This window comes from Bubalus bubalis, chromosome 14 (genome assembly GCF_019923935.1).
Source record: "Bubalus bubalis isolate 160015118507 breed Murrah chromosome 14, NDDB_SH_1, whole genome shotgun sequence".
In the NCBI taxonomy this organism is placed as follows: domain Eukaryota; kingdom Metazoa; phylum Chordata; class Mammalia; order Artiodactyla; family Bovidae; genus Bubalus; species Bubalus bubalis.
In genome coordinates, this window is record NC_059170.1 from 66,629,875 (window position 1) to 66,656,567 (window position 26,693).

At 44.1% G+C, this 26,693-nt stretch overlaps 1 protein-coding gene across 4 annotated transcripts in view; it reads right to left on the minus strand.

Annotated features, from left to right (window-relative positions):
• Positions 1-26,693, minus strand: part of CAMK1D (calcium/calmodulin dependent protein kinase ID) — a 392,897-nt gene that overhangs the window by 64,329 nt on the left and 301,875 nt on the right. Inside the window, exon 1 of one of the 4 annotated variants that reach the window (XM_044928232.2) lies at positions 2,130-2,188. The exons of the other annotated variants lie outside the window; for them this stretch is intronic. Coding sequence (XP_044784167.1) covers positions 2,130-2,173 — 44 coding nt within the window. The 5' untranslated portion in view covers positions 2,174-2,188. Of the gene's footprint in view, positions 1-2,129; positions 2,189-26,693 lie in introns of those variants that run through there. 4 annotated transcript variants of the gene reach the window in all.

The following is a 26,693-nucleotide window of genomic DNA, read 5'->3' on the forward strand; positions in this document are numbered from 1 at the left end:
CCCAAATCAGTATACATTTAAAAAGACATGTTGAATTGTTCAGGGAAAACTATCAATAAGATGTATCAATATGGTGAAAGACTAAAATTTTATTTCAAAAATGAATCTATTTTCAGATTTAAATGTTGTGTCCTTATTCCCCAGAAGTTATACCAGGGAAGTGTTTCTATGTCATGATGGTACAGATGGTCTAGAAGGAAAGAAAGTGAATAAAAACACACTAGGACCTGTGGACTAGGCAGGCCTGAGAAGTCTCTCTTGGCCTTTGCTCCATCCCGCTGGGACATTAAGTCAGAATAACCTTCCAGAATCATCAGTGACAGGGAGACAACACTGGGGAGGGGCCCCCCTCACATGTGACTGTAGCCTTAAAGATCTGGGTGGTGGGATGCGGTGTTTGTGGGCAAAACAGCAAGCAGCCAACAGGATGTCCGGGTTCTTGACCCAGATCTGCTCTTAAGATGCTGAGAAGATGAAGACTCTGGGAACCTTTGGACCTCAGTCTTTCCATCTATGAAATAAGGGAGTTAATCTAGTCAATCATTCCCTCAGATGCATCAGAACATCAAAGCCACTTTTGAATTACAAAAAGATAGAAGAACGACACTCCAGTGTATTGTTTTAATTTGGTTTGGGGGAGAGACTATTCCATTTTAATTTGCTTTGAGTTTCAGACTGCATTAACCATTTTTTTGGTATTTATCGAAAGGGGACCTAGGTCACCAAAAGTCAAAAGGCCCTGGTGGACAACCTCCAGAGTCCTTTTCAGCTCTGATATTTGATGCTGCTCTGGGTTTCACAAAGTAACAGAACTGCAAAATCCTGAACAGAAACAATTCAACTAACACCTCTGCCTTCAAATTCTTAGACTATGGGATTCTCAAAGAAAAAGTGTTTTGTTCAAATAATGAAGCCATTTTGGAAATTAGCTTCAAGGGATTTATTAGCACTATTTTAATAAAAGAAAAACAAATTTCCCAAAAATAAAATGAAAAAGATATATTTGAAATACCAAAATCACGAAAGTTTCACAAAAAACTTTTATATCTTTAAAAGACAGGCCCCAGCAGTAACACACACATACACCAACACATGAAGCTATGATTCATTTTCCGCAAGTCAAGGCAATTAATGTTCAATAACTGAGCCACTGAAATGTTCTTTTTTAAAGAACTAATAAAACAAAATTGCAGCTATAAAAGGCCTGTGCATGAGTCTCTCCCATTACTTATAATCAGTCTGAGCCATATTGAGCTTGGATAATGTCTCATTTCCAAAGCAAACTGAGCAATCTAGATAAAAGAAGAAAGACGCTCTGGAAAAATAAAAAAGCAATTCAAAGAGTGAAAAGAAACAGAAACAAGAGGGGAGTAAGTACAGCTGGACAACTGCCCTGTCTAAACGATCCATCCTTGGGGAAACCCGAATCCCAGGACATTCACATCCCATCTCAGCAACTCACATCAAGTTCTCACCACTCTTCCTTTTTCCCAGACTCTTCTTCCCAGTGAGCTTCAATGCAAAAACTCTACACAAGAATGTATCACAGGAGATGTATTGCTGCTAGGGTTAGGGTAAACTTGGGTGCATTCACCTGGAGGCAATTCACTTCACTTCACTAGATCATTTATTCATCACTCATTCTACGTGTACTGGGCGCCCACTAGGTGCCAGCCACTCTGTGCAGCTGGTGCCAATCAAGGCGTCATTAGCGGTACAGGAGGAAAAGCCTATCTTGACTGTGCCCCTCCTCACCCCCTACATCAGCTCACCTTCAGTAAGGGTGCTGAGCTAGTGTTCTACCACTGGGCTGCTACGCACATGCTCCGCAAGGGGCCTGAAGGCCTTAGGCAACAATGCTCCCCACCCTTAGCACCCCATAACCTGTAATTTGCCAGATCTCTTCCCTCCCTCCAAACTGATCTTTCCTGCTTTCTAGTCTCTCAAAGTCCTCTTTTCTGCAATGGGATGTAAGGTATTAATAGCTATTGAATAATATTTTCTCTGTGATAGTTCAGCAATGCAATAAGATCTGAAGCAGGGACTTCCCTAGTGGTCAGTGACTAAGATTTTGTGCTCCCAGTGCAGGGGGTCCAGGTTTGATCCCTGGTCAGGGAACTAGATCCTACATGCCACAACTAAAAGCCTCCGTGTGTCGCAGCACAGATCCCATGCACCACAACTAAGACCCAGTACAGCCAAAAATAAACGAAATTGAAAAAACATGATGCGAAGCCTCAGAATTGAAGAGTAAGATACTCCTGTGCTCAGTAGGGTCAGGGTCTCAATTTTCTGCCCATTTAATATTTCACTTCTTAAATTCCAAATTGCACCAGGGATTTATTTTTCTGAACAGTGCTCAGAAAGAATGTGGTTTCCTTAGAAACCAAGGAACAGGGAAAAAGTTTTAAAACTTGCCAATAAAACATGTAACAATACTGATAAAAATACTTTAAAGTTTGTAAGTTTTTATACTTTGCAAAAATCTCCTCAAGCATACATTTCAAAAAGGCCATTCTGACAGACTGAATGTTTGAGCTCCCCCAGTTCATAAGCTGAAGCTCTAAACACCCACATGATGGCATCTGGGGGTGGGAATGTAGGGAGGTAATTAGATTTAGTTGAGGTCATGAGAGAGCAGCCCTGATTATGGAATCAGTGTGTTCATGAAAAGAATAAGGGACACCATAAAGACACAGCAAGAAGGCAGCCATCTGTAAGCCAGGAACAGTGCCCTTAAATGGAATCAAACCAGCACCTTGGTCTTAGACATCCTAGACTCCAGGACCGTGAGAAATACACCTCTGTCCTTTAAGCTGCCCAGTCGCTGGTATTCTGTTATGACAGCCTGAGCTAACACACCCAATCATTTTCAAAATCACTTGTGAACAACCAGAATCCCAGAATCACTGGTAAGGAAATAAATTTAGAATTGTACTGAGGGGCATGTCTCATTTTCCAGCTGGCAGGATGAATGAAGGTTGGGTGGTCAGCTGCTGAGCTGACAGGTGGTTTTCTTGAGTCAATATTCTTCTACAGCGAGCTTCCAATGTGTGTGGTTTAAAGGTCCTCATTAGAAATGGAGTTCCCCAAGGAAAACTTGCAAAGCACCAGAATGCAATTAGAAGGATGAGGTCAGGTGATTGGAGAAAAGGAGCAGGACCATAACAACAAGTCAATAAATAAAATTACTTAACGGTAGCCACGGGAGAGAGGTTCAGCTTTAGGAAGATGTAAGCTATTTCAAATCCTGAAAGATGATATTGTGAAAGTGCTGCACCCAATATGCCAGCAAATTTGGAAAACTCAGCAGTGGCCATAGGACTGGAAAAGGTCAGTTTTCATTCCAATCCCAAAGAAAGGCAATGCCAAAGAATGCTCAAACTACCACACAATTGCACTCATCTCACACGCTAGTAAAGTAATGCTCAAAACTCTCCAAGCCAGGCTTCAGCAATACATGAACTGTGAACTTCCAGATGTTCAAGCTGGTTTTAAAAAAGGCAGAGGAACCAGAGATCAAATTGCCAACATCTGCTGGATCATGGAAAAAGCAAGAGAGTTCCAGAAAAACATCTATTTCTGCTTTATTGACTATGCCAAAGCCTTTGACTGTGTGGATCACAATCAACTGTGGAAAATTCTGAAAGAGATGGGAATACCAGACCACCTGACCTGCCTCTTGAGAAATCTGTATGCAGGTCAGGAAGCAACAGTTAGAACTGGACATGGAACAACAGACTGGTTCCAAATAGGAAAAGGAGTACGACAAGGCTGTATATTGTCACCCTGCTTATTTAACTTCTATGCAGAGTACATTATGAGAAACGCTAGGCTGGAAGAAGCACAAGCTGGAATCAAGATTGCTGGGAGAAATATCAATAACTTCAGATATGCAGATGACACCACCCTTATGGCAGAAAGTGAAGAGGAACTAAAAAGCCTCTTGATGAAAGTGAAAGAGAAGAGTGAAAAAGTTGGCTTAAAGCTCAACATTCAGAAAACAAAGATCACGGCATCTGGTCCCCTCACTTCATGGCAAATAGATGGGGAAACAGTGGAAACAGTGTCAGACTTTATTTTTTGGGGCTCCAAAATCACTGCAGATGGTGATCGCAGCCACGAAATTAAAAGAAATTAAAAGACGCTTACTCCTTGGAAGGAAAGTTATGACCAACCTAGATAGCATATTCAAAAGCAGAGACATTACTTTGCCAACAAAGGCCCGTCTAGTCAAGGCTATGATTTTTGCAGCGGTCATATATGGATGTGAGAGTTGGACCGTGAAGAAAGCTGAGCGCTGAAGAATTGATGCTTTTGAACTGTGGTGTTGGAGAAGACTCTTGAGAGTCCCTTGGACTGCAAGGAGACCCAACCAGGCCATCCTAAAGGAGATCAGTCCTAGGTGTTCATTGGAAGGACTGATGCTAAAGCTGAAACTCCAATACTTTGGCCACCTCACGCGAAGAGTTGACTCATTGGAAAAGACTCTGATGCTGGGAAGGATTGGGGGCAGGAGGAGAAGGGGATGACAGAGGATGAGATGGCTGGATGGCATCACTGACTCGATGGACGTGAGTCTCAGTGAACTCTGGGAGTTGGTGATGGACAGGGAGGCCTGGTGTGCTGCGATTCATGGGGTCGCAAAGAGTTGGACACAACTGAGCGACTGAACTGAACTGAAGTATATAAGAAAACTGGCTACCAAAAACTAAAGGAACAGAAGACAGGGGATATGGTTTGAAAATTCTCTATCCTCTCAGTTGAACTTGGACATTTATTTAGAACAACTTGTCTGCAGTGAACTTGGGTTTGCTCAGCCTCTGACCTCCGTGCCTATTATACACTGCTATCACTATGTGAATCTTAACTACTCAAATACCAATTAGCTGGATGTAATGATCTCAATGGGCTTCCTGGGAGGCGCAATGGTAAAGAATGTTCCTGCCAATGTAGGAGACACGGATTCAAACCCTGGGTCAGGAAGATCCCCTGGAGCAGGAAAGGGCAACCCACTCTAGTATTCTTGCCTGGGAAATCCTATGGACAGAGGAGCCTGGTGGGCTACAGTCCATGGGGTCACAAAAGAATCAGGTGTGACTGAGCTACTAAACAACAATGATCTCAATAACATTTACTAGCAAAATTTTAAGTAATGCAGATCTCTTCAAATTAAAAAATAGTCAAGAAACACAGTTTCAAAATTGCTGGATCAAGTAAGTAAACTGTAAGTTTTGATCCTAGACCATAATATATTCTGTAATGTACTATACACAACTTTGTCGGTTTTCCATGCATCCATTGTGAGTACTAGGCAAACTGCCCTGCTTTTCACACGCACTTGAACTTCTCCATCTGATTTTGGTAGATTGTTGTTGTTTAGTAGCTAAGTCACGTCCAGGTCTTTTGCAACCCCGTGGACCATAGCTTTACCAGACTCCTCTGTCCATGGGATTCTCCAGGCAAGAATACTGGAGTGGGTTGCCGTGCCCTCCTCCAGGGGATCCTCCTGACCCAGGGATTGAATCTAAGTCTCCTGCAACTCCTGTTTGGCAGGCAGATTCTTTACCACTGAGCTACCTGGGAAGCCCCTGATTTTGGTAGATATTATCCTCTTATTTTAAGATTTACTGCTAATTACAGCGTGTGTTATAAGTTATAACAATATCATCCGCACATCCATTCAAAACTTATATTTGTGCTAATGTGGAAAAATAGGCTCCAAAAGTCTATTACTCTAGAAGTTAGATTTAATAAAAGATGAAAAAGGCCAATGGAAACCAGAGTATGTCACCCCAATATATGCCTCTTAGACATAAAATTATTTTGAGTTGAAGGCAGTTAAGAAGAATAGGAAAAAGCTCCCCCTTTCCTATCTAAAGGGAGGAAATAAATTCTCCTTTCACTGGAGACACACTCTGATCAACCCAGAGTGGAACTGGCAAACAAACTGAGTTCAACTAATCCTTCTCACCTTAGTTCATCATTTACTGCCCCTATTCCAAACCCCTTTGTACTGCCTGCTGTCCATAAGTGTATTGTTTGCCTAAAAGGTATAAAAGCTTTCTGCCCTGGTCACTTACTGAGGACTTAGTTGCCTTGTGTAGGCTACATATGTAAAGATTCAATAAAATGTGTCTGCTTTTTCCCTATTCACATGTCATTGTGAGTTTCATCTTCAGGTCCAGCCAGGGACCCTCAGAGGGTTGAAGAAAGCTTCTTCTTTTCCAACAAGGCCAAGCAGTATAGCATGGTGCTATTAATGTTAGAGACAGGAGTCTGAGAAGTATCAGTGCTGATACTGGGATGATAAAAAGCAGTGTTACAGCAGACATGCCCTGAAATTCACAAGACTGTCACATAATGAGGCAGCACCAGTATTAAAGACACAGGTGACTTGGTTACAAGAGCCATATGGCCTTAATGTGCCCCAATGCAAGACTGGTTATAAATGTGTGTTTTCTAAGAACCATTTCCCCTATTTACATAGAATCCTAAGGGGAAGGCAGTCCTGAAACATGCAGGTTGTGATTGAGAGGCTGAAAACAAAGCATTTTTCAACTGTGAAAGCCCAAGGCTCAGCTGACAGAGATACACATTCTTTCCACCCAGCCAGGAGAAAGAAAGGGACCATCAGCCGTCGCCTCAGTCGTGCCCCTAGGACTTGCTTCCTCCCACACAGGGCACCCACTGTCACTGCCCCCACTCCCCAATCCTCGTGACTTCATCTACCTTTGGTGCCCCCACCCTCTGCTCCTGGGGGGCTCTCTCACCCTCTCCAGGAAGATTAAGGGTTTATGTCATGAAACCTCTGTCCTCAATCTTTCTCTCCTTCAGCAAATCCCACTTTAATAATAAAAATATCTTTATTCTCAGAATTCAGTTTCACAACATCTTCCCAGCCTCAATCTGTTCAGAAATTTCTAAAACACAAACACATGCCTCTCCATGGGATGGACCAAAGACGTGTAACCCCTTGTGTGCCGCTGAATTTTGATTCTGGCTCTTTTGCTCTCTAGGTATCAGGGTGTTGTGGACTGAATTGTGCCCCCCAATCCCAATTTCTTAATGCTGAAATCCTAACCACTCCAGTACACCTCAGAATGAGACTGGATTTGGAGAAGGGGCCTTTAAAGAGGTAATACAAGTTAAGTGAGGTAGTACAGGTCTAGTGTGAAGAGACACCAGGGATGAACACAGAGGCTGGACCCTGTGAGGACACTGTGAGAAGACAGCCATCGGCACACCAGGGAGAGAGGCTTCGAGAAACCAAACCTGCCCACACTCTGATCTTGGACCTGAGTCTCCAGATTGGTTAGGAAGTAAGTTCCTGCTGTTTCAAGTCACCCGGTGTGTGGTATTTTGTGGTGGCTAACTCCACAGCAGATGAATACATTGAGCAACATAAAGGTCAGTCCATATCCGTGCAGTGTATCTTTGAATGCATTATTGTTATTGTTTAGTCACTCAGCTGTGTCTAACTCTTGGTGACCCCACGTACTGTAGCCCACCAGGCTCCTCCGTCCATGGGATTTCCCAAACAAGAACACTGGAGTGGGTTGCCATTTCCTTCTCCAGGAGATCTTCCTGACCCAGAGATCAAACTCACATCTCCTCCTGACCCAGAGATCAAACTCACATCTCCTGCATTGGCAGGTAGATTCCTTACCAATAAGCCAGCAGGGAAGCCCCTTCAAGTGTATACCCTTCTTTATATTTTTTCAAGGTTTACTGGGAGAAAACATTTTTGCTACTTTACTTGTATGCTTTTTTATTCACCTAATCAAATAGTCTTGTATCACTTGATAAAATATGTTTTCCTGTTTCAAAGGGGCACATGGTCCAGTGTGTATAGAGGGAGTGACTAGGACAGACAGAGAAGAGTTGGGACTGAGGGGTGAGGGTACCCTGGAAGACCACAGAAGAACCTTAGAACAGACCCCGGGGACAAGGCAGGAAAAGGTGAATCGGAGCCATCTTAAAGAAGAAGCAGTATTTAGTCAAGTGGAGAAAAGCCCAGTGGGCAGGGAGAGTCCAGTCATTTGAACGATCATGAAAAGAGTTCTTGCTGAATTAATTTTTAGGGAAATAGAGTCAATGAACAAAGTGTTAAGTGAGCGCCGTCTACAAGCCCAACACGTGGCATGCAGTTTTGCCCGTATTTGGGGAGCTACAAAGTTCAAGTTGACCATCAAGACCCCTAGCAAATAACGACTTGCCAGATTGTGACCCAGGCTGGCTGACCACAGCACAACCCAGAGGGGAGAGGTTTGTGGTTAGAGAAGGTTCCTGAAGGGGATGTTGGAATTTCCTCTCTGTCTCTGGGAGTCTGGCACAGCACTGAGTGAAAAACGTCAGCTGATTCCTGAAGGAAGGCGTTAGGAGGAAGATCACGAGAGGCAGGAAGAAGAGAGAGGTGGGAACAGACAAGATATGCAAAGAAGCCTGATTATCTGGAAGATGTGACTGGTGAGGATGAGGTCAAATCACGAAGGCTTCTGAAACCCAGGCAGTGGAGACGGTATGGGCTGCAGTGGATGGCACTTAACTCCAAGCCGCTTGTGACCTAACGAACCCCCTTCTGAGAGAGATGCTACTGAGAGTGTGGCCATCAGTGCCTGTGGGCATGGAGGCAGGGACGTACTGGAAGGAGCGTCCTTTTGCAGGGTATGCACACAATCCTCCAATGTAGGTCTGTCCTCCCCATCCTGGAGGTCCACTTGCTTTTACAGCTCTGATCCTGCAGGCTTCCTACTGCCTTCAGATATGCTCACAAGAGCAAATCCATTCCTCCAGCCCCAAGTCAGTGAGCTCTGCAGTGTGCACTGATTCTTTCATCCATCGAGGCAACAACTTTTTATTTATCTCCCTATTTATCAACTATGAACCACCCCCCCACCCGCTCTTCCCTACCCTCCAGTTCCCATCCAGCCTCGAGGCTGGCCTGGAAAAGTGTGGTTAGAGCCAAAACGATGGGTAAGAAAGAAGTGAAAGTGTTTTTATTTTGACTACGAAACTTGCCTGCTGAGACTCTGATAAAGAAATTTTACTTTTGCATTACTCATAAGAAAAGGATGAAAAGATTTATTTAAAAAATTATCAGCATGCTCAAGATTAAAACAGCTGATCTCTTCTAACTCCAACACCTGTCCACATTCCAAAAAAAGATAAGTTAATTACAGATCATTTTTATGGGCCCAGCACGCTTCCGCGGCGCCACTCTGCTACAAATCATTTTTAGACTTTTGTATTCCAAGAGGGCAAAGCATGTCTTATCCATAATGAATCCCTAGTATCTATGACTTATGTTCCATTGAGGGAGGAAGAAAAAGGAAATAAAAAACAGATAAACGTGAAACAGTGCTGTTGTGGTTTAGTTGCTAAGTCATGTCCAATTCTTTCGCGACCCTATGGACCATAGCCTGCCAGGCTCTTCTGTTCACAGGACTTCCCAGGCAAGAATACTGGAGTGAAACATTAAGAGCTTGGAATGCTGTGGGGAGATGGAAACAAGCCTGAGATGAGTATCTGGTGGGGCCACTTTAACATGGGCTTCAAGATGGCCCCATTGCATGTCAGGGAAGAGCCAGCCAAATGATGACCAAGGGGATCTTCCAGGCAAAGGGGTGAGGCTGTCCTAAGACTAGGAGAGCCCAGCCTTAGGGCATTTGGTGACCAAAAACAAAGTCATGGTGAAGTGGAGTCTGGTGGGCAGTGTAGCGTGGTTGAGAAAGACGAAGGCCTAAGTCATATAGGGCCATGCCTTATGTGTTGAATGTTTATGTCCCTACCCCCCACAAATTCATATGCTGACCTAACCCCCAAAGAAATGGTATTAGGAGGTGGGGCCTTTAGGAGGTGATTGGGCCATGGGTGGAACCGTCATGAAGGGGATGAGCACTCTCATCAGAGACTCCAGGGACCTAGCTGGCCCTACTTCCACTACATGAGGACACAAGGAGAAGTCGGGAGAAGCCACAAGAGAGCTCTCAGCAGAATGCAGCCATGCTGGTGCTCTGACCTGGGACATCTATGCTCCAGAACCATGAGGAATAATCTTCTCTTGTTTCCAAGCCACTCAATCTACGGTACTTTGCTATGGCAGCTCAAACGGGCAAAGATGCCAGGTAAACTAAGATTTAAAAACAGTGGGTTTATGCTACATCAGATGAAGTATCATTGGAGGGTTTTCAACCAGGAGACAGGAGAACTGTTTTACAGTTTTCAAAGCCTTGGCTTTGAAGTGCCTGTGGGCGTGGCTACCTGTTGTGTGGACTATGGTTATAGCATAAGAGTGGAAGCAGGCAGATTGTTGGGGAGTCCCTATAGCGATTCAGGTGACAGAGGCTGCTGGCTCAGCTTGGGGAACGCTGGAGTCTGAGAGGAGTACAAAGACATGAGATATATTTTAGGGACACAGTAGACAAGACTCACTGATAAAATTGATATAAGGCATGCTGGAAGGAGAGGAATCAAGAATGTCTCCTGGGACTTCCCTGGTGGTACAGTGGATAAGAATCCTCCTGCCAATGCAGGAGACATGGGTTTGATTGCTGGTATGGGAAGATCCTACATGCCAAGGAGCAATCAAGCCCATGCAGCCCAACAACCGAGCCCACATGTTGTAACTACTGAAGCCCATAGGCCTAGAGCTCAGGCTCTCTGAACAGAAGCTGCAATGAGACGCCCCCGCACAGCAATGAAGAACAGCCCCTGCTCGCCACAACTAGATAAAGACCACACTCAGCAATTAAGCCTGAGTGATAATAGATAAACTAATAAACTCCATAAATTTCAGCATTTACTCCGTAAACCCAGCGCAGCCAAAATAAATAAAATAAAATAAAAAAGGATGCCTCTTAGATTTTTGACTTGAGGAACAACTAGATTATTTGAAAAGGGGGTCCCTGGTGAAAGAACAAGTTTGGAGGAGATAAAAACAACTAGGTCAGCACTGACCACCAGAACTTCCTGCAGTGATGGACTTGTTCCTTATCTGCCTTCTGATGTGGTGACCACGACTCACAGGGAGCTACTGTGCATTTGAAACGGGGCTCGTGGCACTGGAAAACTGACTTTTAAATCTTATTGAATTTTAATTAATGTAAACAGCTCCATGGCATTACCATATTGGACTGCACAGATCTGGAGCCTTGGGTAGGATAAGGAAGTCTGAGATACCTAGAGGATGGATGGAGAGGTCAAGCAGGTAGCCATGGATATGAGACTGAAGTTCGGGGGAAGATCAGGGCTAGAGTTCAAAACTAGCAAGTCATCAGCATGCAGACGGGCTTCAAAGCCAAGAGGGTAGACCTGATCCACTGGGAGAGTGCAGCTGGATAAGAGAAAGGCAGCTGAGTGCTGGGAATGCCAACACTCAAAGATGAGCCAACAAAGGACCAGACAGAGGTAGGAAGCAAAAGAGGAGTATGGGGCCATGGAAGTCAAGGAGGAGGTCTGGTCAACCTGACAGATGCTGCTGAGAGGTCAGGGAAGATAAGGACAGGAAAATGTCCACGTGTTTAAGAAGACGAAGGTCAGAGCTGGAGGCAGAGAACCAGGAGTCAGCGGTATATGAAATGGCTTCTTGACTTTGGGACTGGAGATGCCTGAGTACACAGAGAAGAGAAAGGTACCCAGGACTGGCCTCTCTGAGCCTCATTTTCTCAACTACACAAAGGCGAATTATGCTTGCTTTAAGAATTAAGTGAGACAATGAAGGGAAAATCCCTAGGCAGACTCCCAGCATGCTGTAGTGTTTTATAAATGTTGGTCCCCTTCTCCCTTTTCTGCAGGGCATGGAGGGGGAGTGGGGCAGGAGCTGATTGATAAGGGATCAGTGTAGAGGGAGTTGCTATAAAGAGGGAGTTGCTATAAAAAGGGAGTTGCAAAGAAAGGAGCTTGACATAAGAGCTTCTGGTTCCACCAGCATAAGGGTTCCCTGCTCTCCTCTCTGCTCTGTGTAAAAAGGCTGGGCTTTTGGAAGATATTCATGTACTTCATTAGGACGTAAATTTGTGACAATGTAAGCTTTCTTATGTAATCTCACAACTTTGTATTGTGACTTCTGTATTAATTACATGTATTCCTGTAACTTTATATAATGAGGACTTGCAATGTGAGGGTTGAACGTTATTGACCTCTGATGGCACATTTTCTGAGATGTTTTCAGTTAATGAGAAGCTAACTGATGGGCCAGAGTTCCAAGCAGTGACCTTGTGGTAGAACATATATATATGCACGAACTTTAGACTAACAGATGTTCCTGAATGCATTAATTATAATTTTTGGAAAAAATTCTGTAATGAAATGTTTGTTACATACCAGCCTTCCCACCGTTAGTTCCAATGAGGAAAATTTCACTTGGCAACAATTATTATTTTTCTTTTGCAATTTTCGAGTACGAATGTAATTTTGCATTTCTAGAGTAGATAACAACTGGAGGAGACTGGAGACAGCTTTGGAACAGGTCTGGAGTATGGCTTGGTTACAGACAGTCCGTAAAACTGCCAGCTCCACGTGGGGAACTGCCAGTTGGCTGTCGGCACATCTCTGCCTATCTTGCGTGAGTTTGTTCAAAACTAACCGAGAACAATTACGCAACTTCATACATGCTCAGAGGTTCCGAATCTGAAGGAAACTTGATGCAGTCCCAATTCTATGACAAGTCTAAAAAATGCATTTTAATTCTTTTGTTTGTTCAGCTTTAATTTATTATGTGTATTTATATTCATTCTAGTGTTTCTCAGCTAATCTCTACTGAAGATCTTAGAGCAGGTGTGTGTGAAAGCTCATGCAGGGAGGTAATATGAGAAAGGACTTAGAACGCCTTCAAAAAAGCACAAGCAAAGTAAAAACGGTCTCCCTATCATTCGGACTTAAATCTGCGGAATTCAAGTTCACTTTTTATCATCAACAAATGTGAAGAGTACAGCTGCCCACTGCAGGGTTCCCTGGCTCTGGGCCACCTTTGTACCCGTTGAACCCACACATTTTTTATCTTCCTAATTATCAATCATCATTTAGATCCAAGCTTGGACATCATGACTTCAGAAAAGGCTTTCCTGACCCCCAGACCACATTAGGTCCTCCCCTCCCCCTGCCCCATAGCACTCTCTCTTAGCATCTATATTTCTGTCCACCACTCATCGTAGAATTAAACATTGAAATATGTGTCCAATGCTGACCCTCCTACGCCACTCCTGCCTATTCTGGACTGAGAACTCCACGAAGGCACAGGTACCACCAGCCTCTTTGCTGACACTGTTTTATCCAGGACCTGGCACAGACAGAAAGCTAACTCAATAGATGTTAAATAAAGAAAGATTTTGCACACATGCAAACAAAACCAAACAGTGAGTGGGATCTGGGTGTAGCTGGGCGTGGCATACATAAGCAGTCATGCAAATCCTCAAAGCAAACACCGTGAAGGGCACAGCAGAAGAGTTCCAAAGCCCACCTCATCCATCCATCCTCAATTCTCCCAGGCACCTCAACTTGCTACTGGTTTGCCTCTTACACCTTTATCTCTCCAATCTTATCTCCCCTTGACATCCTAATGCCCTGTGTTTTGCTTTATTGCTTGGAAGAAGTACCCCACTGAACAATGTTCTAGAGCTCCCGACTCACCCAGTGAATGGTTCTCCTGCCTGGTTGGTCCTGGCTTTGTCTACAAACCCTGAGCAGACAAGACTCGGTAAATTCCTCTTAATAGAAGACTGCACCTAAAAGCATCTAAATAAGAGGACCTTTCAGCATATTTTTATAACTATCCATTTTTAAATCATGTCAAAAATCCATTTAGGATAAACTGCTAATGGGTGAGTTATGAGTGATACAGAGCAGCATATGGGGACAGAGTGACCCAGGGTGTGACTGCCTGGCTGGCAATGTCACGGCCCAATTGTGTCTCCAGGACTGAGATGGGGCAGATCAGAACACACCAAAGCCATCTGTAGAATGAAAGCAGCTAAGCCATCATAGTTTCCCTTGTAATTGCATAAACATAAATTATATGCTAAAATGGCTTCTTCAGTTAATTTGCTCTTTAAGAATGAAGATAATGAAACAGAGATTTTACTTAAATATACACTACTGCTCTTTCTCACTCAGCCTAAATTCATTCAAGTCTGGGAATATAACAAAATCTCCACTCATAAACTCACACACGTCCCATGTGTTCTAGTCCATCACTGGGCAAAAAGAATTCCTGCTGATACATTTCCACTTTTCTAGCACCCATACATTTACCTGGCACATGTAGCAAAGAGTGAAATAAGATGTAAAATGACCCTGAACGTGATCCCTGCAACATATTTGAAGACACCATTTAACAACCTACAAAACCTCATTATGGTTGTGTTAAGGACAAGCCTTAATACAAAAACAAAGAAAGGTTTTCTCCTAAGACAGATACCACTAACCCCCAGGAATGAAGAGCAACTTTGTGAAAGCCACCCTGAGATTTGGAGATAATTTAGAATCACTACCTCTGAAGCACCATGCCTGAAATATAGGAGCTGTCTTTAAACAAAGATTGATGGTCCAAGTGCGAATAACTGGTAAGACCTAACGTTCATGCTTTCACATGAGAAACTGTCTCTCCATAAAAACAAATTATTAGAATAAGAGTATGAGTACAGAGTTCATTACGTGGTGGAAATATTCTGGAATCACAGAGTGGTGATGGTTGCACAAGCTTGTGAGTATTCTAAAACCCCAGTGAATTGCATTCCTTATTATAAGGTGAATTTACGGTTTATGAATTATATCTCACTTATTCTTAAAAATGTTTTTCTTTTTTAGACCCATTATTTTATCAATAGGATGACAAATGTGCACAAGGCATTTATACCAGCCCTGGAAAGAGCTTAGTTTTTTGCCTTGACCATTTCAGTTCAGTCGCTCATCTCCAACTCTTTGCGACCCCATGGACTGCAGCACACCAGGCTTCCCTGTCCATCACCAATTCCTGGAGCTTGCTCAAACTCTTGTCCATTGAGTCGGTGATGCCATCAAACCATCTCCTAAGTTCCCTTCTCTTCCTGCCTTCAATTTTTCCCAGAATCGGTCTTTACCAATGGGTCAGTTCTTCGCATCAGGTGGCCAAAGTATTGGAGCTTCAGCTTCAGCATCAGTCCTTCCAAAGAATATTCAGGACTGATTTCCTTTAGAATGGACTGGTTTGATCTCCTTACAGTTCAAGGGACTCTCAAGTGTCTTCTCCAACACCACAGCTCAAAAACATCAATTCTTCAGTGCTCAGCTTTCTTTATAGTCCAACTCTAATATCCCTACATGACTACTAGAAAAACCATTGCTTTGACTAGATGGACCTTTGTCAGCCAAGTAATGTCTCTGCTTTTTAATATGCAGTCTAGGTTGGCCATAGCTTTTCTTCCAAGGAGCAAATGTCTTTTAATTTCATGGCTGTAGTCACCATCTGCAGTGATTTTGGAGCCCCCCAAAATAAAGTCTGTCACTGTTTCCATTGTTTCCCCATCTATTTGCCATGAAGTGATGGGACTGGGTGCCATGATCTTAGTTTTTTGGATGCTGAGTTTTAAGCCAGATTTTTCACTCTCCTCTTTCACTTTCATCAAGAGGCTCTTTAGTTCTTCTTCACTTTCTGTGGTAAGTGTGGTGTCGTTTGCATATCTGAGGTTATTGATATTTCTCCTGGAAATCTGGATTCTAGCTGGTGCTTCATCCAGCCTGGCATTTCACATGATATACTCTGCATAAGTTAAATAAGCAAGGTGACAAGCTTGACATAATCCTTTCTCAATTTGGAACCAGTCTGTTGTTCCATGTCTGGTTCTAACTGTTGCTTCTTAACCTGCATACAGGTTTCTCAGGAGGCAGGTCAGATGGTCTGGTATTCCCACCTCTTGAAGAATTTTCCACAGTTTGTTGTGGTCCACACAGTCAAAGGCTTTGGCATAGTCAATAAAGCAGAAGTTGATATTTTTCTAGAACTCTCTTGATTTTTCCATGATCCACTGGATGTTGGCAATTTGATCTCTGGTTCCTCTGCCTTTTCTAAATCCAGCTTGAACACCTGGAAGTTCTCAGCTCACATACTGTTGAAGCCTAGCTTGGAGAATTTTGAGCATTACTTTGCTAGTGTGTGAGATGAGTGCAATTATGCAGTAGTTTGAACATTCTTTGGCATTGCCTTTCTTTGGGACTGGAATGAAAACTGACCTTTCCCAGTCCTGTGGCCACTGCAGCTGGCATATTGAGTGTAGCACTTTCACAGAATCGTCTTTTAGGATTTGAAATAGCTCAGCTGGAATTCCATCACCTCCACTAGCTTTATTTGTAGTGATGCTTCCTACATCTCCTCAGGTCACCTATCATGTGACCTCAAATGGCACCTCACTCACTCACAGAAATGTGTCTTTTAAAAATTCCTATCAATAGATCTCTTCAGCTAAGAATTTAATTGCATTAAAACCTCACTAAAGTGATCTGCTTCAAAATATACCAGGAGTCATTTTCAAAAGGAATATGCTAATTAGGGTAATAAAAATGTTCTGAAAGTGGATTCGAGTGATGGTTGTATAACTTAATAAATTTGCTAAAAATCACTGAGTTGAGTGAACTTTATGGTACATAATTATACTTCAATGAAGTTGTAAAAAACAAAACAAAACAAAAAAGCCCAGGTGGGCAGAAGTGGGAGAAGCGGGTGGAAGTAGAGGGCAAGCAAGTTGTCCCTTAGGCTGACAACGGAGGAGGCTGGGTGATGGCTAAATGCAGTGGATACTGCTGGTGTCAGAGCTTTCCAAGTGGTTCAGTGGTAAAGAATCCACCTGCCAATGCAGGAGATTCAGGAGACTCAGGTTTGATCCCTGGGTCAGGAAGATCCCCTGGAGGAGGAAATGGCAACCCAGTCCAGTATTCTTACCTGGGAAATCCCGTGGACAGAGGAGGCTGGCAGCCTACCGTCCTCAGGGTCGCAAAGAGCTGGACGGGACTGAGCGCACACACGTGCGCTGCTGGTGTTGCCTACTGCGCCCCTTTCAGGCCACCCTGGTCCGCAATTCTTAGAACTGACTGAGGACGTCGTTGAAATTGCCTTTAACTCACCTCCTCTCTCTGACCTGTCCGCTTGTTTCACCCCTGACAGATGCTGATCCCAACAGCTCTCCTCAGAAAATCACCTGCACCCAAATTTCTGCATCAGAACCTGTTTCCGGGGAACCAGACCTAAGACAGAGGCCTATTAAACATTCTCTCTACATTTTAAAGGGTTTAAAAATTTTTATAACAAGAAGTGATAAACAAAGGTTACACACCTAGAAGTTTCTGAAACTGAAGTGCCACAAACTCTAGAAAAATTATACAGGATGTTTCACAGACATTGTGGCCAATACTAAATCTGTCATTCTATGAACTCCAAGTCATAGAAGTCTGCCACCTCACTATGTCTTCCAGGCTCTTTCATAAAGGACGGTGAGATGCATTCACCCGTCCGTTCAGATGATTTGCTGAACTCAGAAGGTCTCTTCTTACCCTGTCTGCAATAGCTTCAAGAGTATGTGTTCTCTGCCAAACACGAAGACAGGAAAATGAGAAAATCTGAGAGTAATGAGATCCTCAAGAAAGGCAAAGAAATGCAAGAAAGTCTCGAATTTAAGAGTCCATTTTTTCCCCTACATTTAATTTAATTGCACTTTCTGCTAGAAAGCCTGCAGGCAAGGGGATAATAAGATTTTGGTGATTAAATTATTTAAAGTCTCTGATATTATAGCGTTTTAGAGAGCGTTCCACATATTTTGTCTATCAAAAGGATGATCCGGAAAATCCCCTTTCCTTAGGGAACCCAGGAGCCACCAATTATCTGAAATTGCTTTGCTTAAAAAAATCCCACTTATTTGAATTGGGATTGCTTGTTGTCTTACTGTTATTAACTCCCACTGGCCCATTACATGAATGCTGGCACTATATTAAATGTCTTCAAACAAAGAGATGCCAATTACAGATTTTGTTATGTATGGTAAGTCCAAATAATACCTAGCACTATGGAGTGTACTGTCCAATGCAAAAGATAGATCTCTCCCAAGAAGGCAATGCCACCTAAGTTCTTGCAATTTGCTCCAGAACTGCCTCAGTTTACCTATTTGCTCTTTGTTCAGTGTCTCATCTCCTCCAGATATAAGCCTATCTTCATCAATCCATCCTGTCTACCTCTGGTTCCATTTTCTGCTTCCGATCTTGGTACAGACGTCAATGGATTGCTCACTTACAACACAAAGTCCTCTCCTCATGTGCATTTTCCCCACAGACTAGCCCCTGTGCATGTTGACCTACAACCCCAAACCAGGGGTGCCAGAGGGTACGGCCCCAAAGGAGAAGAGGGGGATCTGGGGCATGGGCAGGGAAATACACAAGGAGAAACCAAGAAAATTAGACCCCAAAGTATGTGATGAAATAAAAAATCACACTGCTCTGTTACCACACTATTATATAATATTTTTACAAGTTAGGAAAAACATTTGGCATAAATAATACCACTTTTCAACTCTTAACTGCTGTCAATCTTTATTTTTCAAAAATATTTGTGTAATCAAAATGGCAATATGAGTTTTCTACTATCTTACCCCCAAGGAACTCCCAACCACTTCCCCAAAGCCCAGGGGTCCAGAGGAGATGTTCCAGGACATCACTGGAGCAAAATAAAATCTGAGGTTGCACCCACTGAAAGGGGTGAGAGGAACAGTTTCAGTTTACCCATGTCAATCTCCCCAAGACAGCTCAGGGCTGGGAGGACTTCCCAGCCTGTGATTCCTCTCAGAGGCCTTGGCTTCCCCAGCTGTGCAGAACACTGTCAGAGACCCGTTTCCGTAACAGAGGAAAAAGAAGGGGAGAAGGAGACAAGAAAAGCAAGAGCGTGGGCCCCCATATGGGGGGACTCGTGGGTCACGTGGAGCACTAGAAGCTCCACAGAAGCCCTGTCATTTGGCACCATAATCGAAATCTCGGGATGAAAAGAGGGCACGTTTCAGGACTTGCTGCGGATCTGGCTCTCCACCATACCAGCTCCTTCCGGCAGCAGAGCCTTCCAGCCAGTGCCAAATCTAAACAAAAGGAGCCCACAGCACTCACTGGCTCAGAGCTTCTTTAAAATGCCTCAACGTGCCTACAGTGGAATTTCAATCAAAGTCAGCTTATCCTTCTTTTTCCCCTTGCAATCTGAGCATGCTGCCAGCTAGCTCTCAATCCTACAGCAATGGAATACTAGGGGGATGGGTATGAGGAATGCAGGGTTTTTTTTAAAATAGACTTTCTTCTAGAGCAGCTTTAGATTCACAGCGAAATTGAGGGGAAGGGACAGAGATTTCCACACTTACCCCACCCTCACATAAGCACAGCCTCCTATCAACACTCCCCATCATTTGTTATAACTGATGAACTTACGCTGACACATCACCATCACCCAAAATCCGCAGTTTATAGCAGGGTTGACTCAGGATGTTGTACATTCTATGTCTTTGGACAAATGCATAATGACATGTATCTACCATTACAGTTGTAGAAGAGTTTTTTCACGGCCCTAAAAATCACCTGCGCTTTGCAAATGCGCTATCTACAAAACAAAACAGACTCAGAGAGATCAGACTTGTGGTTGCCAAGGTGCGGGAGCAGGGTGGGGTGGGGCGGGGCAGGGATGAGTGGAGAGGGATCGACTGGGAGGCTGCAGCTGGTAGATGCAAACTATTCCATTTAGCATGGATAAATAAGGTCCTACTCTATAGTACGGGGCTTCTCTTGTGGCTCAGCTGGTAAAGAATCCACTTGCAATGCAGGAGACCCCAGTTTGATTCCTGAGTCAGGAAGATCCCCTGGAGAAGGGATAGGTTACCCACTCCAATATTCTTGGGCTTGCCTGGTGGCTCAGCTGGTAAAGAAACCTCCTGCAATGCGGGAAACCTGGGTTCGATCCCTGGGTTGGGAAGATCCCCTGAGAAGGGAATGACAACCCACTCCAGTATTCTGGCCTAGAGAATTCCATGGACTGTATATAGTCCTTGGGGTCGTAAAAAGTCTGACACGACTGAGCGGCTTTCACTTTCACTGTACAGTACAGGGAACTATATCCAATCTCCTGGGATAAACCATACTGGAAAAGATTTAAAAAGAATGCATTTATGTGTGGCCGCTGCTGCTTAGTCGCTTCAGTAGTGTCCAGCTCTGTGTGATCCCATGGACGTAGCTCGCCAGGCTCTTCTGTCCATGGGATTCTCCAGGCAAGACTACTGGAGTGGGTTTCCATGCTCTCCTCCAAGGGATGTTCCTGACCCAGGGATCACTGCGGACAGATTCGTTACCATCTTTGAGTCACTTTGCTGTTCAGCAGAGATTGTCACAACACTGTAAATCAACTATACTTGAATTTTTTAAAAAAAAATTAAAAAGCATCTGTGCTTCGCCCATTCATCTCCCTTCTCCTTAACTCCAGGCAAACACTGATCCGTTTACCATCTCCATATTTTTACCTTTTTTAGAATATTATCGTAATCATACAGTGGGTAGACTTTTCAGACTGATTTCTTCCCTTTAATAACATGTATTCAAATTTCCCCCATGTTTTTTCATGGTGAGGATAGCTTTTCATCTCCTTTCTTTGTTTTAAAGAAACATACTGACTGCACCACCCCGTAACTCCACTGGGACTTGAACTGGCCAGGCTGCCAGCTGCTCCCTGCTCCAAGGTCAGAGCAGAGCATTCTACATGGTGTTTGGTGACCTGGACCATAGGATGCAGGGAGAGGGCTGGCTCCCCAGATGGAGGAGAGTGTCCAGTTCCTTGTAGAGAGACACGTTCTGCCAGTGTTACTGTGTGGATGGAATACAGTGAATGAAAGTGGGAAAGGTTCCAGGTACAGCCTTGCTCTGCTTCCGGCTCCCTGAATCCAGGTATCATACTTTACACTCTAGATCTCATATCTGTAACATGGGCGTAGTAACTGCAGTTATTGCACAAGATCATCAGGAAGATTAAATAAGATAATGTATGAAAAACAGACACAGAGCAAGCACTCCATAACTACCAGCCATTATTATTATCATAATCATTACAAAGCACTTCGAAGCAAATACCTGGGAGCACATCTCCATTTCACAGATAGGACTGATAAGTTTTTACTGCTCTAACAAATGTTTACCGAACGCCTGTTTTTTGATAGGTACTCTGTGAGGTGTGGGGAGGGATGGGTCCAAATGCCCAAATCCATCCTCCTAAGGAGCTACTTACGTACAGCCTGGTGCCAAACAGCTGGCTGCAAAGTCCTTTGAAAGGACGCAGGAGATACAGCAAGAGGGAAAATATGGACTATGAGAAATAAAGCCACGTAACAGAGTCGGGCATGACTGAAGCGACTTAGCAGCAGCAGCAGCAGCAAGAGGGTGAAGTGAAGACGGGGGAGCGGAGAGGCAAACTCGCAAAGCCACCAACTTCTCTGTCACCAGTGAAGGCAGTCACAAACATGACTCTAAGATGTTTCTACAGCCAAGTCCAAGAGGTTTGTGTCTAGAATTTAACAAGAACCAATTGCTCAAGGGAAGCACAAGACACGGAGGACCCGAATGGAGGCTACTGCTGGGGGCTTCATCACAGGAGGTCTTAAAGAAGCTTCAGATTTGATTTGCTCACACGTGAACCTCTGGCTTTTCAAAAACTTTAATTTAGAAATTAATTATACATGCAACAAACACACGTGGATACTTATGCTTTTCAAAGTCGCAACAAAACAAGTGAATTTTTCAATTAGTTGGAGAAAAGCAAGTTCAATTCAGGACCCAGGAAACCATCTGAGCCAAATGTCTCTGAGAAACGAAGGCAAATAAACCTTATGTAGCAAACAGCTGGTGCTTTCCAAGAATAGAAGGATCAACAGTCACCGTGCTCCAAACTGGAGGCACAGGGTCTCATGTGAGGATTTGGGACCAGGGAGTGACATTGTAATGATATTTTAAGTAGTTACCATATGCCAGGCACTCTGCTTAACATTTTATATACATTATCTTATTTGACCTTTACTCTATGGACATGAGTTTGAGTAAGCTCTGGGAGTTGGTGATGGACAGGGAAGCCTGGCGTGCTGCAGTCCATGGGGTTGCAAAGAGTCAGACACGACTGAGCAACTGAACCGAACTGAACTGAATCTTTGGGGTGTGTAGTATTATTATCTCTATGCAACAGGTGAGGAAATTGAGAATGAGAGGGGTTAGTACTTGCCAGACAGTAAGTGGTAGAGATAAGATCTAAAATGAGGTCCAGGGAGTTTTCTGTAGTCTAGTAGATAGGAGCTTCCACTGCAAGGGGCAAAGATTTGATTCCTGGTCAAGAGAACTAAGATCCTGCAAACAAATGAATAACCAAACAAGCAAACCTATCTGCTTGGCCAAAATATCTAAAGGGAACATGAGTGCATTTAAGAAATAAAATGAGGTACATTTTGGCTCCAATGCCAATGTCTTAGCTCAATCCTAAGACACAGATTATCTTGCCAGATGCTAGCATCATGGTCCCTCATTGCTGCTGTCAACTTTGGACTCCAGATCCCTTCCGCCATACTTTCCAATGATGCCATTAGCTTTTTGTTGACGGTCCACCTCTCCAACACCATAATGCTTAGTCATTTCTCTACATATAGCTTACCCTGCTCATGCCTGAGTCTCTCAGAACCTTGAAGGAGGGCCTCTCAGATCCTCCAACGATGCAGTCCTGCACCCTAACCTCATACACATTCATGCTCCTGGCCGTATCCAGGGCCTTGTCATTACCAGTAATCATAACATCAGGCAAGCTCCTATCTGATCTCCACCTTCAATCTTTCCAACCCACTCCTTCTAGTATCCAGAATCCAGCAATCCTTCAGCTCCATTGGACCCCTAATCCATCATTTCCACCTGTCACCTTTTCACTGTCTCTAATCACCTCCAAGTTCTCTCTTGCTCCTTTAACCAGCTTCAATTCCATTATAACATCCCTTTTTATATCCCCTTGCTCCTCTCCTGTCTCATTTACTCGGCAAAGCCATGACCCTGGTTGATCCAGCTCTACCCATGTTATGCCTGTACCTGTGCTGTTAAACATGGTGGCAGAAGACACGCAAGGACGATGGGTCCCACTTGCAAATCCTCAACACTGCTTGGCAACTACAGTCTCTGCTTCTCTGCATTCACTCTTTGACTTATTCCGACAGACCGTCATCTCACAACTTCTCTCCTCCATTCTCTGTCTTCCAAGACTTAGTTGATAGGATCTAGTTGATTTCTTTCTTCCCTGACAAAACTGAAACAATCAGAAGGAATTTCCAGAGGCTTCTGCCACCTAAAGCAACTGCACCAAGTTACTCTGCCCTTTTATAGTCGACCTCATTCTTCTAAAGTCAATCCTCCTGCCTGTGCATGAGGTCTCCTTTCCTGGGCCAAGTCCACATCTGGACAATTCTCCATGCTTCCTCCACAGTATCAGCTTGTCTCGTCTCTGCTGGATCATCCTCATTGGAACACAAGTAAGTACACTGTACCTTTTCTCATTAAAACAAGACTCTTATCTTGATGTTGCTTCCCAGTCAGCGACTGTCCTATTTCTCTCGTCTCCTTGGTAGCAAAGCAAAATATACTCTCTACACTTAAATTTAAATCCTCTCCCCACAGTTCTAAACCCTTCACCTCCTATCAGGCTTCTGCCCTAGCACTTCACTGAGACTGCTTTCATCAAGATCACCAAAGTAGGAACCACATTGGTGGTCCAGTGGTAAAGAATCCACCTCCCAATGCAGGGGACACAGGTTTGATCCCTGGTCCAGGAAGATCCCATGCCTTGGAGCAGCTAAGCCCGTGCATCACAACTACTGAGCCTGTGCTCTAGAGCCGTGAGCTGAAACTACCGAAGCCCACATGCCTAGAGCCCATGCTGCACAAGAGAAGCCACTGTAACGAGAAGCCCGACCAGGTAACCAGGGTGTAGCCCCCACTTGCGGCAACTAGAAAAAGCCCACATACAGCAACGAAGACCTGGCCCAGCCAAAGAAATAAATAAATTTTTTTTTAAAAGATCACCAAGGTGGTGATTCTCTACTGCTCAACACAGCCGTGAAGTCTCAGTACTCAGCCTGCTGGAGCCATCAGCATATTGGACACCCATGGCCATGACTTCCTTCCCGAAACGCTTTCTGGACTCACCTTCCAAGGATCTGGATTTCCTGCCCAACTCACCAGTCACTCCTTTTCAGCCTCCTTTTCTGACTCCTCTTCTTGCAACCCCTACATGCTGGGGAGCCCCAGGTCTTGGTCTTCAGTCTTTTCTTTGTCCACTCTCACTATCTTGGTAATCTCATTCTGAGTTACAGACAAATTCAAATCAACACACCAATGACTCCCCAGGGTCTATCTACAGGACTGACCTCCAGCCTAAATGAATCAACCTGCCTATTCCAACTCTCCACTTGCTTACATCTCAGGCAATTCAGACTCAGCACATTCAAGAATGAACTGACCTTCCCTCCCAATCAGCTCTAACTCCAGCCTTCTCATCAGTTGGTGGTAACTGAATCCTTCCAGCTACTCAGAGCAATAATCCTGGTACTACTCCTGGGTATATTTCTCTTCTGGGTATATTTCCAACCAGGGAATATTACTGAACCTCAAAATATTTCCAGAATCCAATCACATCTCCCTATCTCCCTTGTAACCATCCTGGTCTGCAGCCCATCCTAACCGGGTTGACACAGTAGCCTCTTTTTTTTCTTTAAGACTTATTTATGTATTTTTGGCTATGCTGGGTCTTTGCTGCTGCATGGGCTTTTCTCAAGTTGGGGAGAGCAGGGGCTACTCTTTAGATGGCGCGCACAGGCTTCTCGCTGCTTCGTACTGCAGTGGCTTCTCTTGTTACAGAACATGGACTCGAGAGCACAGGCTCAATAATTGTGGCACGCGGGCTCAGCTGCTCCACGGCATGTGGGATCGTCCCTGACCAGGGGTCCAACTCTCATCTCCTGCATTGGCAGACAGACTCTTCACCACTGTGCCACCAGGGAAGCCCTGCAGGAGCCTTTTAATGGACCGCCTGGGTCCACCACTGCCCTCTATAGTCTATTATCATTGTAGCAAAGCAGCAGAATTCTTTTTTTTTTTTTTTTTTTTAAAGAAAAGAATTCTGCTGCTTTGCTACTATGATAATAGACTATAGAGGGCAGTGGTGGACCCAGGCGGTCCATTAAAAGGCTCCTGCAGGGCTTCCCTGGTGGCACAGTGGTGAAGAGTCTGTCTGCCAATGCAGGAGATGAGAGTTGGGCCTGGGTCCACCACTGCCCTCTATAATCTATCATCATTGTAGCAAAGCAGCAGAATTCTTTTAACATGAAGTCAGGTCACAATTCACCTCTGCTAAAAATCTCCCAAAGATTTTTTCATGCAAAGATGTGCACAATAAAGGACCAGAAATGGTACGGACCTAACAGAAGCAGAAGATATTACAAACAGGTGGCAAGAATACACAGAAGAACTATACAAAAAAGATCTTCATGATCCAGATAATCACGATGGTGTGACCACTCACCTAAATCCAGACATTCTGGAATGTGTAGTCAAGCGGGCCTTAGGAAGCATCACTACAAACAAAGCTAGTAGAGGTGATGGAATTCCAGTTGAGCTATTTCAAATCCTAAAAGATGATGCTGTGAAAGTGCTGCACTCAATATGCCAACAAATTTGGAAAAGTCAGCAGTGGCCACTGGACTGGAAAAGGTCCGTTTTCATTCCAATCCCAAAGAAAGGCAATGCCAAAGAATGCTCAGACTACCACACAGTTGCACTCATCTCACACGCTAGCAAAGTAATGCTCAAAATTCTCCAAGCCAGGCTTCAACAGTACATGAACGGTTTACTTCTAGATGTTCAAGCTGGATTTAGAAAAGGCAGAGGAACCAGAGATTAAATTGCCAACATCTGTTGGATCATCGAAAAAGCAAGAGAATTTCATAAAAACATCTACTTCTGCTTTACTGACTATGCCAAAGCCTTTGACTGTGTGGATCACAATAAGCTGTGGAAAATTCTGAAAGAAATGGGAATACCAGACTGTCTGACCTGCCTCCTGAGAAATCTGTATGTAGGGCAAGAAGCAACAGTTAGAACCAGACATGGAACAGACTGGTTCCAAATTGGGAAAGGGGTACATCAAGGCTGTATATTGTCACCCTGCTTATTTTTAACTGAACTTATTAACTGCAGAGTTCAGTTCAGTTCAGTTTAGTCGCTCAGTCGTGCCCAACTCTTTGCAACCGCATGAATTGCAGCACGCCAGGCCTCCCTGTCCATCACCAACTCCTGGAGTTTACTCAAACTCATGTCCATCAAGTCGGTGATGCCATCCAGCCATCTCAACCTCTGTCGTCCCCTTCTCCTCCTGCCCCCAATCCCTCCCAGCATCAGAGTCTTTTCCAATGAGTCAACTCTTCGCATGAGGTGGCCAAAGTATTGGAGTTTCAGCTTTAGCATCATTCCTTCCAAAGAACACCCAGGATTCATCATGTGAAATGCTGGGCTGGATGAAACACAAGCTGGAATGAAGATTGCTGGGAGAAATATCAATAACCTCAGATATGCAGATGACACCCTTATGGCAGAAATCAAAGAAGATCTAAAGAACCTCTTGATGAAAGTGAAAAAGCTGG